General features: G+C 36.3%; 1 protein-coding gene across 2 annotated transcripts; it reads left to right on the top strand.

Moving 5' to 3' along the window:
* The first annotated feature begins 175 nt into the window (after nt 1-175).
* Nucleotides 176-7169, top strand: LOC123717471. 2 transcript variants are annotated; one of them, XM_045673470.1, is made up of 8 exons: nt 176-302; nt 790-978; nt 1259-1357; nt 2324-2411; nt 4245-4349; nt 5068-5426; nt 5652-6353; nt 6934-7169. In XM_045673470.1, the coding sequence occupies exons 2-8, from the start codon at nt 851-853 to the stop codon at nt 6956-6958; spliced, it is 1506 nt and encodes a 501-aa protein (XP_045529426.1). In that variant the 5' UTR covers nt 176-302; nt 790-850; the 3' UTR covers nt 6959-7169. The 2 variants fall into 2 exon arrangements, with proteins under 2 accessions (XP_045529426.1, XP_045529425.1); XM_045673469.1 differs by lacking the exon at nt 176-302 and having other exon boundaries at nt 576-978.
* The last annotated feature ends 6924 nt before the right edge of the window (nt 7170-14093 follow it).

Raw genomic sequence — 14093 nt, forward strand, 5'->3', positions numbered from 1 at the left:
AATCTCATTGTTTACGATGTAGGGTATAACGTAAATATAAAATACGTATAGTTAAAAAATCCGTAAGGTATAAAAGTTCTATAGTCTGCTGAACTTCTATGTCTGTGGTTGAATTGTGGAAATAACTTGCTTGAGATGCCAACTTGGAGAGTTTCCCCTCAAATTTTGAGATACTTTTTTTTAGAAACATACAATATATATTTTTTTAATTTATTTATTCATCTAACAAACAAACCAAATATAGGTTTATATTGTAAGCGTGGCTATAACTATTACCCCGAGATCAAAATAATAGCTCAAAGGTTAGAAAAGTAAGCTAAAAATATTGTATGAAAAGAAAATGAGATAAAGAAAAAATACATGAGGAAGAGTTAGGAAAAAATTTATTTACTGTAAGAAAAGTTTAGAAATATAATGATTAATGCATATAAATGCTATAGATAAATATTTTAATGAAATCGATAAATGTGTAAAATACACCCGGATACTACTACAACAGCATGCCCGCGTACCTATATTATAGTACTTGAATGTATTTTCAATTCATATTTGAAATTACTTCTCAAACCAAGTGAACAATAAATATTCTAAGGGTTTTATTTTAATATTATACCTGATATCTAGGGGTTGATATCTATTTGAACCATGAAGTTCGTCCTAGGGGGATCGTGTCGTAGAAGTTGGCATCACTGCCTTGGCTTTGATTATAAATAGAATTTTTAATTAAAAATTCATTTGAATTATTCGTTTAGTTACTATTTTTCTTAGAAACTGGTGTGTAAATTTCAGTGCACAGGTTTAATTGTACAGACTTATAGATAGCTTGAAGAGCTTTTTACAAAAATAGAAAATGAGTAAAAACCTAGGTCCGCCACCACTAATGTCGCCTGTAATGTCGGATTATAATCAGTTTTTTAGATCAGCTGAGAATACAAATAAACATCGAATTGATGAAATGGGTGGTCCAAGAGATTTTCTGTAAGTTGTTTATTTATTAACGCCTTAGCCATAAAGCGAGATTTTTTTTCACAACTGTAGAGATGGCTCTCGCGTTTGTCGCAAGTTGGGTATCGAAGTACTACTCACATAACAACTTCTATATACTACCAATAAATTTAGTTGTTCAATCGTCAAACTGTTAATATAGTCAATAGTTAACTGAAAGCGTACAAGCTTCTAAATTATTAAGATTTAGTATAGTAATAAAGAAATATTTTTTTTAAAGTATGTTATGTTATGTTTGGAAATGAATTTGTAGATATAGACAATTTCAAGGACAAGGACCAAGACAGAATGCAATTGAGAAGAGATTGAATCAGGCACTACAGCAGCCAGTTGATTTGGGAAAAGGAGAGAGGTGAGCCTGAGCCTTCCTCGTAAACCATTATAGATATTGGTGACAACCATAATAAATTCTGTTCAGTATTTTTTGAGTTTATCATGAACAGACAGATGCAGTCTAGAACTAGTTTTTTTTATCTCTAAAAAATAATAATCTATAAAATTCACACAGAAGGTTTGTTCCCATACTCCTCTGAAACGGCTCACCCAATTCTTATGTTTTTTTTAAAGCATATTCAGTAAGTCTGAGAATCAGCTACTATATATATTTACAACCCTTAAGTGATAAGGGGTGTCCACACCAAATTTATATATTATTATTAATTTATTTTTGAGACAAAATTTTTTGTTTTATTTTTTTATGCGACATACAAATAAATACATACAACCAAAAATTTTCACCCCCTATATTGTATTTGTTAATTAAAAAATTATGACTTGAACTCAGGTTTATATAGAGAAATATTCACAGAAATACCTAAAAATTTTCATTCTGGGAAACCGAACAGGGGTAAAAAAGGTAGGCTAAGTAAAATCAAATTAAGGAGAAACGAAGTTCAATGGGGGCAGCTAGTGTAATATATACTAACTTTTTTGACATATCTTTTATTCACATTTATAAGACAGAACATCTTATTTGTCCATTTTTTCTTCAACTTTGAAAATATGAGTAGCACGAAATTTGTTTTTGTGTAGTATATAACCGATTTTAACATTTCTATTGGTAAAAGAATTTAGAAAATTGGTAGATTAGAAAGATTACCCCCTTACGATTCCCTATTTAAAATATTAGTAAAGAATAGTGTGTGGATTACAAAAAAGCAACTGGAAAAGCTTTGCTTATTTTTAATGGTGTATGTATCAAACAACAACTAAATCATTACAGAAACACAAAGTGTCAGTGTCAAAGAGCACATTTTATAAACATTTGATAAAGAATGTTTATAGAATAATTAGAAAAAAATGGTATTATATGTTCCAGTATGATGAAGAAAATGGGTTGGTCTGGCGGAGGGTTGGGCAGATCTGGAGAAGGTATTGTGGAACCCATCGCACCAAATGCTGCATATGTAAGTCCAATTAAACATAACTAGGTACAGCTAGTTTGTATGGAGTGGCGGCTAGCCAACTAAAAAAGCTTTTTGGGGCTAATATACCCCCTGAGATGGCTATTCATCTCTGTAGAACACCTTTAAAAAAGATCTTAGATGTCAGTGTAAAGTTGATGCTCTATCCCTTCAATCAATGGCAATGGTGTTTATCCATAATATAATATATATATATAATAGTAATAAATAATTACCAATATTTTGGTTAATCAACAGTTTTAAAATGCAATATTTTCTATGTAACGACAAAAGATACTTTGAGAATCGTGATTTTTCCATAATGACAAGCACTACTTTGAAGATCGTCCTGTTAATTATAATAAAGATAGTTTTTCGAAAGACGTAATACTTTCCGAAGTAACGATCACTAAAAAACGTTTACCAAGATGGATGATGATGACTGCAATCCTAAAAATTTAAATTTTACTAGAAAGTTTTTTTTAAAGTTTTCATTTTGATAATAGTGATTTTCTGCTAATGATAATGTCAATTTGATATTTTCTTACTTTATTCATTAAGATGAGTTTTATCATTATCCGTATCACCTCGACGTCTGGCGTTCCACAACTGAGCCTTTTTTTAAGCAGTTATTGTCGCCACTATGTGGAACCAGCTGAGCACTGAAGTATTTCCGAACCAATTCGACAAGAAAAGAGCGTGCTAATTCGTAAAAGCCCGGCAACGCACTTGCGAGCCTTCTGGCATTGTTAGTGTATGGCGGTATCACTTAACATCAGTTGCCTCCTGCCCGTTATATGAAACTCAGATGCATCAAAGTTTGAAGAAACAATTTTAAAAATAACTGAAAGGGGGCGGGACCAAAATTCACTCATCTATTTAAAACAATGGATGACTTACATGTCCAAGTCTTTGGTTAGGAAGAAAATGCCTTATTTGAAGCCATTGCAGAAGACGAACATAGTCCGCTAAATGGTATTATGGTTATTGTTTGCATACCAAGAAGCAAAGACAATAGATGAAGCTCTGTCTTTATTAATGGTACAAAACAGAGGCTTGAAGACGTTAATAGTAAAAAAGTGCGCAACAGTAATCTACATTTACTATGAATCATCTGACACGCTAAAAGTGATTTTAAAGCTACTTTGGGTTTCAAAATATTTTTTAAATTAAGAACTCTGATCCATTTAACACTACTTTAGAAGAGTGGTTTGACTGTGATGTTAAATCACAAAAATATACAAATATCAATGAATTTAGTATTTCTGGGTGGCAGAAATAAGGCACTGTAGTCACAAATGATGGTGTTGAAAATAATTTGAATTAGGGACATCTTGTACTTGCCGATCTTGAAGATTGGACAGGGCCGAAATTCTAAATATCCGCTATTATCTAAATATAATCAAGGTCTAATCGACAGGAGTTAAATTGGATTTCTTTCGGGGTATATTTTGACGATGGAAGGTTAAGTTGAAGAATTTTGGAAATTGGCCATTCAATTGTTACGTAAGCGTATTCACTACATCTATCCCCCTTACCTGCTTGTCAGAAAAAGTTAGCAAAGCTCTTAAGTATTATGCCATATGAGTAAAATTGTAAATAATTACTTCTGACGTAAACACCACCTAAATCCCCCCAGTCCCCATATAATTTAAAATAGAACCTCTAGATAGAAAATAAAGAAGAGAAAATTAAAGACATCTCACCCTCGATCAATGAGAACGATAGAGCAGATGCTGGAACGGATACAAAATTATCAAAAAAACAACGATTTTATAAATGAAATGTTTATGTAAGTTACTATCCGATTATAACATTGGTATTGTGGTATTTTAGGCAACAAATAAACAAGGATTGGGAAAAGCAGAAATCCAAGAGAGTTTCGATAACCGTGGCGGTGCCGTTTCGAAACCATTGTTCAAGCAGTCGTATGGGCCTAAAGTAAGACATTTCATTAACTGCTATGTAGCCTTCATTATCAGTAGGAGTAGACGGAATAGTTCGGACTCCATTTCCGCACTTAGACGCTCATTTGCTCTGTTGTTCGTATAGTCCTGCCTAATTGAGCCAACCTAGTTGGCCTCTTTCAGAAGCTCTGAAGCCACTGCTGCGAGAATTCTATTCGTTGAAAAGGCAAAGCCTTCGCTGCATTAACACTGTCATGTATTCAGTGTGCATTGACACTTGACAATCAATCGTTTTTTGTAAATTTATTTTGAAATTATACCGAACCTTATAAATTAAGGGAATTTAATGTTTTACGTGTTAAATATATTTTAGATTATTTACTATTTGTGTGAGTGGATTGTATATAACTGACTGCTTTTATGTTAATGTTCATGTGTTGTGCGTGGTAACCTGTGGACTTTCTTTATTATAAGAAGATGATAAAAGTAGGTGTGTCAGTCAGGGTTCCCAGATTAGTTAATTCCATAACATTGTTTTTATTTATTTTAAATGAAACTGTTAACAACACTATCTTATTTGAATATGTCCTAAATCGATCCAGGTTGGCGTGCGATCCTCTATGCCTACGATAAAACATGCTAAAAACAATATCCAGACACAGAATGGATAAACTTTCGTAGTGTTACCGCCTGCCCTTATAATTTCTAAATAAATGCCTTATATATCATAATATTTATATTTTTTTTTCCAGGCAATAGATAACCAATGGTTAAGAAAAGAATCTAAAGCGAAACAAAATCAGAAATTGAAGCGATCGCAATTTACGACCAAAATGCACAGGAAAGCAAACAAGAAGCAACTCAAAGAAATCTTAACGACCGCTGTGCTGGAACAAATATTAGATTTCGTTCAAAACGAAAGAGAAATTGAATTATTATTGGATAAAAACTTAACAAACGTTGAAAGAAAAACGGTTCATAACTTGGTTGACGAAATCAGTAGTAATACATATGTTGGTGGAAATGTGACACAAATGGAGTTAATAGAACAAATAATTGAATACAATGACTACGATTTGCATACGGAGAGCTCTGGAAAGCCGCCAAATAGGTGAGATATTTTAATGAAAAATAACGAATTGTAGCAAAATTAATCTTATGTATGTCAAATACACAATTGTCCTATAATTATCATTAAATTGAGGTTTGGTCTGATTCATATTGAACAACTATAACATTATTCCTTTGAACAAAGAAATTTTAATGAGGCTTTTAAATTTTTTGATATTTATTTAAAAATGCCTATTTTGTGTTAAGTATTTACTAATAATTTCAGACAACTTGGTGTATACAAAGACGCAAAAGATTTTATGTTTCTGGTAATACCGGAGGATTTAAGGGAAGATATGGAAGATAATGAGAAGGAAAAAATTTATGAAACTAAAGATGATTCAGATCAAGCAGACGAAAATACTAACGAGGACTTTAAGTGGGTTGTAAAAGAAGTGTCTAGTCCATTTTCTGAAGAAAATTCAATTGACAGAAATATTACCAATGGAGGAATAAATGATGATGCAACAGATAATGATGAAATAAAAGATGAAAAAACAGAAGTTATAAATTCGTTCAATGAGGATAGTACCCATAATACAGATCAAGAGATTTCATACCAATCGTTATTTAAGAAGGCAGAATTTCCAAACAATAAGAAATTTAAAAGGAAACTAGCGGAAGAAGAACTAAAATTAGTTTTTAAAGATGAACTAGCAAAAAATGTCACGAACAAAACATTTACTGTGATGGAAGTGTTAGAAAACGTTGTTGAATATTTTATCGATTTTGCAAATGATAACAGTTTCTCGGAGTTTAGGTTTTTGGGGTCGTTTAACGAAACTGAATATGAGGCTGTGGGGTTATTTTTTGACGTTTGTTCGGGGGAATGCAGTAACAACTGTGATGTGGTAGAAAAATTAAGAAAAGCCCTCAACAGCAGTACACATTATTATAGCCTAGGGGCGAACAGCAATGGTACCACTATGTAAGTAAATGGCTTGTTAAAGCTATCGTAGGGTTCATTTTGACAGTTAAATTAAAGTAACCCGGTAGAATTGTGTGTGTGTATCATTGATTATTAACACATAACAGTCTTGGCTTGTCCTTGTCTTCATCTTACTATAGTCGACGCATTTTAAAGTATGTCGTCGATCAATAAATGTCTTACACTAGGAATGTTCACGCAATGCAATCCGTTATCGATACTTAGGTACCTGCGCACGCGCAGGACTCCTGATTGTCGTTACGAGTAAGGTTGTTGTTTCAATACTTAACATTATTTAGTGTATCGATCATACCTATTCTGTTATCGATATAATTTCATAAGCGTTCAAGTATTAAGTAACGAATCTGGGGGGGGGGGGGGGGTCCTCTTGTAAAACGTTACGATGCGGGGTGGGGATTGAATTACGCGTTATTGTTAATATTATTTTCTACCAGTACTTTACACCACAAAATGGTAAGTTCAGGAATCACCAAAAATCTCGTGACGTAATAATTGAACGCTCCCTAACAACTAGACAAAAAATGAGGGTAGATACAACTAAATACTTTTTCTCTTTCAGACTACTTAAAGAGAGGAAAAGATGAGTCCACTGAAATAATCACTAATGAAACTTGCAAATTACATTCCAAATGCAGCCTTCATATAGTCTATCCAACTTTTAATTTATTCTTCGGCGCTAGTCAGTCCAAACGTGTTTAAAGCTTTTAATATATAAGTATTATGTTTGTCTAAACTATAAGTTTACTTTGGCTGTGGCCAGACTCGTGGATGTAGCAATCAATAAATGATCAGAACTAAAAATGTGTTTAATTAATTAAAAGGTTTATACCCGTTATAAATTTTAATCACAACTATGTCCCATAATAGAGTGGCTTTGTACAATGATTACAAAAACGGTTCAATAGATCCAGGCATTCATATCCTGCATTAAGCCGAGTGACCTTAACGGCGGCAGTTATGCCCGCCTTCCACTGCGTGATTGTTGAGCGATAAAAAGTTGACCGGCGGAACATAGTTTGAAATGATAGTAGTTTTTGCCTTCCACTGACAACGAGGTTAACTAGGCGGAGCTGGAAGCGGGAAATGAACGACTACTCCGTTGATATTCTGCCTAATTCTCGCTCCATCCAGCGAGTTTGTGCGTCCTTTTGCGAGCTCAGCTGAGTCCGGGGAGCTGACCCAGTGCACCCTGACTGCACCAGTATTGGGCAACCCTTCGCAGCATCAAGTTTCCACGATAATCTGGCCACTGTGGCTGACAAAATCATGGAGACTTCGCAGCCACAGATTTCTGAGTTATCATCGCCTCAACCTATTAGAGGGGACGATAAGATTTTGGCTGAAATTGCGAAACTGAGTGTTAGGTTAGCTAACTTAGAGAGATCGCAGCACTTCGCGGAGGAGAGACTCCAGTAGTTTTCGTCAACGTTCCCGGTCTCGCAATCATAGCCAGACCCGTCGCAGCCCTCAGAGCGAGGATTGGCTCTGTTTCTACCACTTCCGTTTCAAGGAGCGCGCCAACAAGTGTGTGCAGCCCTGTTCCTGGAAGAAGGGAAACTAGAATGTGCGCAGGTATATGAGGCGGATATCTGTGCTGTTTCCCCAACGCATCGCCTACGTGTTATGGACTACAATAGTGGTTACAATTTTTTTAGTAGACACAGGTGCGAATGTTTCTGTTCTTCCGGTAAGAAAACGTTTTTGTAATAATATTCTAAGTTATCAGATTACAAACTATACGCAGCTAACGGTACCGAAATTCGAACCTTCGGTGTTAAGTCACTAGAGCTCAATTTGCGTTTACGTCGTCCGTACCGTTGGGATTTTATCGTAGCCGAGGTAAAACAGCCATTTCTCGGTGCCGATTTTTTAAGCGCATATAGTTTGTTAGTGGATGTAAGGTCACGCAAGTTGATAGATAAGGTGACTAATTTAAATATTTCAGCATCTATTGTGAATTGTAATTTAGCTTCTGTGACCACTATTGACAAAAGTCATCCATACTGGGATGTAATTTGTAAATACCCAGATATTACTAGACCTGTTAATTATAAGAATAGTCCTAAGCATAATGTGTATCACTACATCGAAACTACAATTTCTCCAGTTCACGCTCGTGCTCGACAACTTCCGCCAGATAAGTACAAACGTGTAAGGGAAGAATTCAAGGTAATGCAGGAGATGGGGATATGCCGCCCATCGAAAAGCCCATGGTCTAGTCCACTGCACGTAGTTCCTAAGAAAAATGGCGAGATTAGGCCATGCGGAGACTATAGGCGATTAAACGCAATAACGAAGCCGGATCGTTATCCCGTGCCGCGTTTACACGATTTTGCTTATCTGTTGGATGGTAAGACGATTTTTACTCGACTTGACGTTATTAGAGCTTACCATTGCATACCAATTTTCCCGGATGACATTGAAAAGACAGCGATCACGACACCCGTTGGACTTTTTGAATTTCCAATGATGACTTTCGGTTTACGTAACGCAAGTCAAACTTATCAACGGTTTATGTACCATTCGGTACTTCAGGGTTTTGATTTTTTATTTACTTTTGTCGACGACGTAATCATAGCTTCGGAGTCAGTAGAACAACACAAAGAACATTTAGACAAAGTATTTGAACGTTTTAGTCAATTCGGTTTATCTATTAATCTCAGTAAATGTTGTTTTGGAAAATCAGACATTGAATTTTTAGGGCATACAGTATGTAAGAATGGCATTCGACCTTTGGACAGCAAAATCGAAATCATTAAAAATTATCCTAAGCCTAAAACGATTGATGAGTTACGTCGTTTCTTAGGAATGGTTAATTTTTATCGTTCTCATATTCCCAACGCAGTTAGGTATCAAATAGTTTTAAATAAATATTTACGTGGTGCGAAGAAAAAAGACAAAACACCCATTGTGTGGACATTCGGTGCCGACGAAGCTTTTGATCGGTGCAAGGCGTGTTTACAAGAAGCGGTCACTGTCCGCCCCACGTTGCGAGGTTCCAATTTAATTAATGACTGACGCTTCAAATTCTTGCGTTGGAGCAGTTTTACAACAATATGTAGATAATAAGTGGAAACCGTTAGGTTATTTTTCGCAAAAAATTTCAGATGCTCAAACCAAGTATTCCACTTATGATCGCGAATTACTAGCAACTTACTTAGCGATTCGTCATTTTAAAGATTTAATAGAAGGCCGTAAGTTACATATTTACACAGAACATAAGCCCTTAATTTACGCTTTTAAAAAAACGAGGTGCGACAAAGAAACACCTAGACGCATAAGACAGCTAGCATTCATTAGCTACCGATATTAGACATATTACAGGTTCCGAAAATGTGGTAGCAGATTCCTTATCACGCATAGAGACAATACACTGTCCTACCTCTATTAATTATGAGGAGTTGGCAGACGCTCAAGGTGGGGATGAGGAGCTCTCACACATCATCAACGATGTTAATAGGCGAACTCAATTCAAGAAAATAGTTATGCCCTTGTGTAGCAAACCTATTTTCTGTGAAATATCGACAAACAACATTAGGCCGTACTTACCTAAGCATTTTCGTAGCTTTTGACACAATACATAATTTAGGACATCCAGGCATACGCTCATCTAGAAAAATGGTGTCTAGTAAATTTTTTTGGCCATGTATGAATCATGACATTGGGATTTGGTCTAAGAACTGTTTAGCATGTCAACTCACTAAAGTAGTTAGACACACTAATTCAGCCGTGCAAGCCTGGAAAGGCTTGCACTTGTGGAAGATTTGAACACGTGCACATAGATCTCGGTGGACCTCTTCCAATAACGTCAGAAGGATTCAGGTATTGCCTGACTATGATAGACAGACGCACACACTGGCCGGAAGCATTTCCTCTTAAGGATATTACCGCGGAAACTGTAGCCAAGTACGTGTATGATGGTTGGATATCGCGTTTCGGTTGTCCTTTAAGGATAACACGCGATCAGGGACGCCAGTTTGAGGGCGACTTATTTGCTAAGCTTATGGTGTTGCTAGGTATCAATAAAATCCGAACAACTCCATATCACCCACAAAGCAATGGCGCCATAGAAAGGTGGCATAGATGTTTAAAAGTTTCATTAACAGCGCGTTTAATTCAAAAATCATCATCCTGGGTTGACGAATTATCAACCGTATTATTAGGTCTTAGAGCAGCTATTCGAACGGACAGTAAACTTAGTGCAGCCGAGATGACGTACGGTCAAACACTTCGCCTGCCGTCCGATATTTTTAATAAGAAGGAAATCACAACAGGTGATGATTTCACCTACGTTCAAAAGTTGCGTAGCATTTTGAACAGTTTTGGACCTGATCACAAGTCTCATAGTAATTCGTCATTTTTTGTTCATTCTGATCTGAAAGACTCTAAACATGTTTTCGTTCGTAACGAGGTACATAAACCATTAAAGCCAACGTATGATGGTCCGTACCGTGTGTTGAGTCGTAAATCTAAGGTGTATAAAGTTGAGTTTCCTAACAGAAATGTTCAAATATCTATTGACCGATTGAAACCAGCATATTTCTTATCGAATTCAAGTGCGACAGTTAAACATGACACCGACTTACGGACTACGCCGACACGCTCAGGTCGTGTTAACTGTACGTTTTGCTGATGTTAATTTTTAAGTGCCCGTTGTATCAAAATATGTTTAAGCAATCGAATAACATTTTTATTATTATTTTTTGTGAAACTACTAGATATTTACGTTATGTTTTATACACATTTTTTGTACCCATATTATTGTTATTTCTACATGCATTTTTACACATATTCATTTTTGTAAACAGAAAAGATTAAAACATGTTTATTATGTAATTTTTTTTTAAGAAGGGGGATGTTGTGGGGACTACTGTTGACGTGTGAAAATTACGAGTCGCGAGTCAGTTGTCTCCGGGCCCCGGTTGCGCTTAGACGAGTGTTAAGCAATAAATAATAGTCACGTAATTACTCGTTTAATTTAATCCTGGCCCATAAGGAGTTGACCCAACATTACGAATGTAGAACGATTTCGTTCAAAACTAGTTTTCAAGAGCATACGGACTCCGCTTTACTCGCTTGATCCGCTCTACTTTACTCTTTTGCAGTGGAAGCAATTGAAATAAAACTAGTTTAGCGAGTTTCGTACAGAGTCCGTGGGAAACTCGCTCAACTCCCTAACCTCGTATGACTCTTTCAACTCGCTCATTCCGCTCCGCTCGTCTCCGCTTTTGTGTAAGCACATGTATGAAAATCATCGTTACAGAGTTCGTAATGGGTCCGTTCCGCTCGCAATGGAAAGCAGGCATTACGCTGGTTTTAGTCTCACACTGACTGCACACTCAACGTCAAAATAAATGAACTTCTAGAAGGCGTTTTTGAATGACCGCTGACCATCGCATGAACGCCTCTGCCTTCAGTGTGGGTTCTAGTATAGAGCAGAGCGGACGACGTGCGCCTGTGCGGTCATAGCGAATCGCTAACTGGATACAAGTCAAGTCATCGATGAAGTACGCCTTAGGAAGAAGTAGTGGAATGCATCCATCTTTATTTTTGTAATCCACTGTACAAGAAGCTAAGCTTGGGAGGATATTGTCGAAACACTGTTCGCAAATGTTTCAGGAGAAGAAAAACTAGAACTTGGTAAGTGTTAGGGCTTGTACACGAAACTGCGAGCTCCCTCTACGCATCGCAAGAACTTGCGAATTGATTCGCATCGCGCATTCCTGCGATGTTGCGTCACACTTGTTGACGCCATTTTAGTTCGCTCAGTGACAGCTAATAAAATACTCCATTATTACTACTCCAAAAAATTTTTTCGTCGGTTTTCAAAGCTTTATAGTTTAGAAGAAGATAGTTTCAATCGGGATTCATAATAGTAATAAATGGATGAGCCCAAAATCTTCTTTGTTTCTTTTTCCTGTATCACCTAAGCAATAATAAAAGTGTACATTTCTTTTTACGATCCATGTCACGACCTAGTTTTCAATTCAAAATACGTTTAGTACGGTTAACGGTCGTCGAAGGAATGGTCACTGGGAGACGCCTTGCCGCACGAAATCGCATCGCAGCAATTCGTGTCGTAATTTTCTGCGTTGCGAATTCGCATCGCAGTTTTGTGTACAAGCCCTTAGTCAGCGTTCATATTGAATACTTACTTGGTTTTGTTTACGGATCACATGCAAGGCAGGTAAGAAATAAAAAACATGATTTTTGAAATTATTTAATGACACATCCACTCAAATAAATCGCAGGGATGTATAGGATTGTCTTTTATATAATTATCTAGAGAATAAAAATAAAAGCAGTCTCTATGATATCACTTAAACAAAGGATATGGCAACACTAAATTACTAAAATGCCACAATAATATACGGCATTATGTCGACGTATTTTAACTAATTTGATTTAAAAGTTTGTAGTCATTTAACATCGTACCGTATATTAATGCACTATACCCTACCTAGCATATTTGCGGTTAATTACAAAATAATTTATTGACCTCACCCACTAATTACAGTACAAAAGAATTACAACCATTTTCTCCTCCAACTCCGATATGAACTTTATACGTTTGCATTTTCAAACCATTTTACACCGAATCGCCCCATAGAGAGCGCCTTTCATATTTTACCAAGACAGTTCATAACACTGTTTTCGACTGAAGCACCTCCTTGGTTTGTTGTCTTTCTTCCCAATTGTGACATCGCTATGGCGAAGAGTGAGAGGTATGCTTTGGTACAAACAAGAATTAATTGAATCCAAAATCGAAACAAAACAATTATTCCAATAAAAAAATCACAAGCTTTTGAAAATGCAAATCGCAATAAATAATCTGACATTTAAGTCTTATAAAGCAGTATTCACCAACAAGGTTGTATATAAAATATTTGTCCTTCCAACACTCACTCAGTCGTATATGACTAGTAAATTCTAGTTAAAGAGCATTAGGATACATCATACAAATGCGGCCTCGAACGCCTGACCCTCTAAGTTTCTCCCACATCCAAAAGTTGTAAAATTAGGACTTAGGGAGCGTTCAAATACGTAACGAATTTGGGGGGGGGGGGCCTCTTGTTGTCCATTACGATGCGGGGCGGGTATTGAATTACGCATTATTGTTAATATAATTTTTCTTTTTCCAGTACTTCACACCACATAATGGTAAGTTTTAGGTATAAACAGTGACTGGGGGTGGTCTCGAAACGTTTTAATATTGGATACAGAAAACGTTATGACGCGTTTCATGGGGGGGGGGGGGGGTCAAGAATCTTCCAAAAATTTCGTGATGTAGTACTTGAACGCTCCCTTACACATTGGAACGGAAGAGACACGTCCTTAGGCTATACATACACGAGGCTGGTCTATAACGAGTGCATACAGCTCTTGTATCGCTAGCTTTCTGGTGATTAACGAGCCTCGGTCAACTACATCGGAACCCCCAGTCAAAACTTATCATGTTTTTGACATACGGGAGAGTTGCTGTCAACTTGTATGTACACCATTACATAATTATACATAACTACAGTAACAGAATTTCGCCGTCAAAGATCGACGGATTATCGTAGAGTGTTTTAATGTTATTTAAGTGTTGTAAGTGTGAAGGTTTTCACAATTCATTCCTAGGTTTCCAATTTAACTGCTGACCGTGTCTGCCATCATCCACTATATACACACTTCAGAATCAAAATCCATAAAACATTAGTTTACACAAAAAAGTTC

The sequence above is a fragment of the Pieris brassicae genome, chromosome 12, assembly GCF_905147105.1.
Source record: "Pieris brassicae chromosome 12, ilPieBrab1.1, whole genome shotgun sequence".
NCBI lineage: Eukaryota > Metazoa > Arthropoda > Insecta > Lepidoptera > Pieridae > Pieris > Pieris brassicae.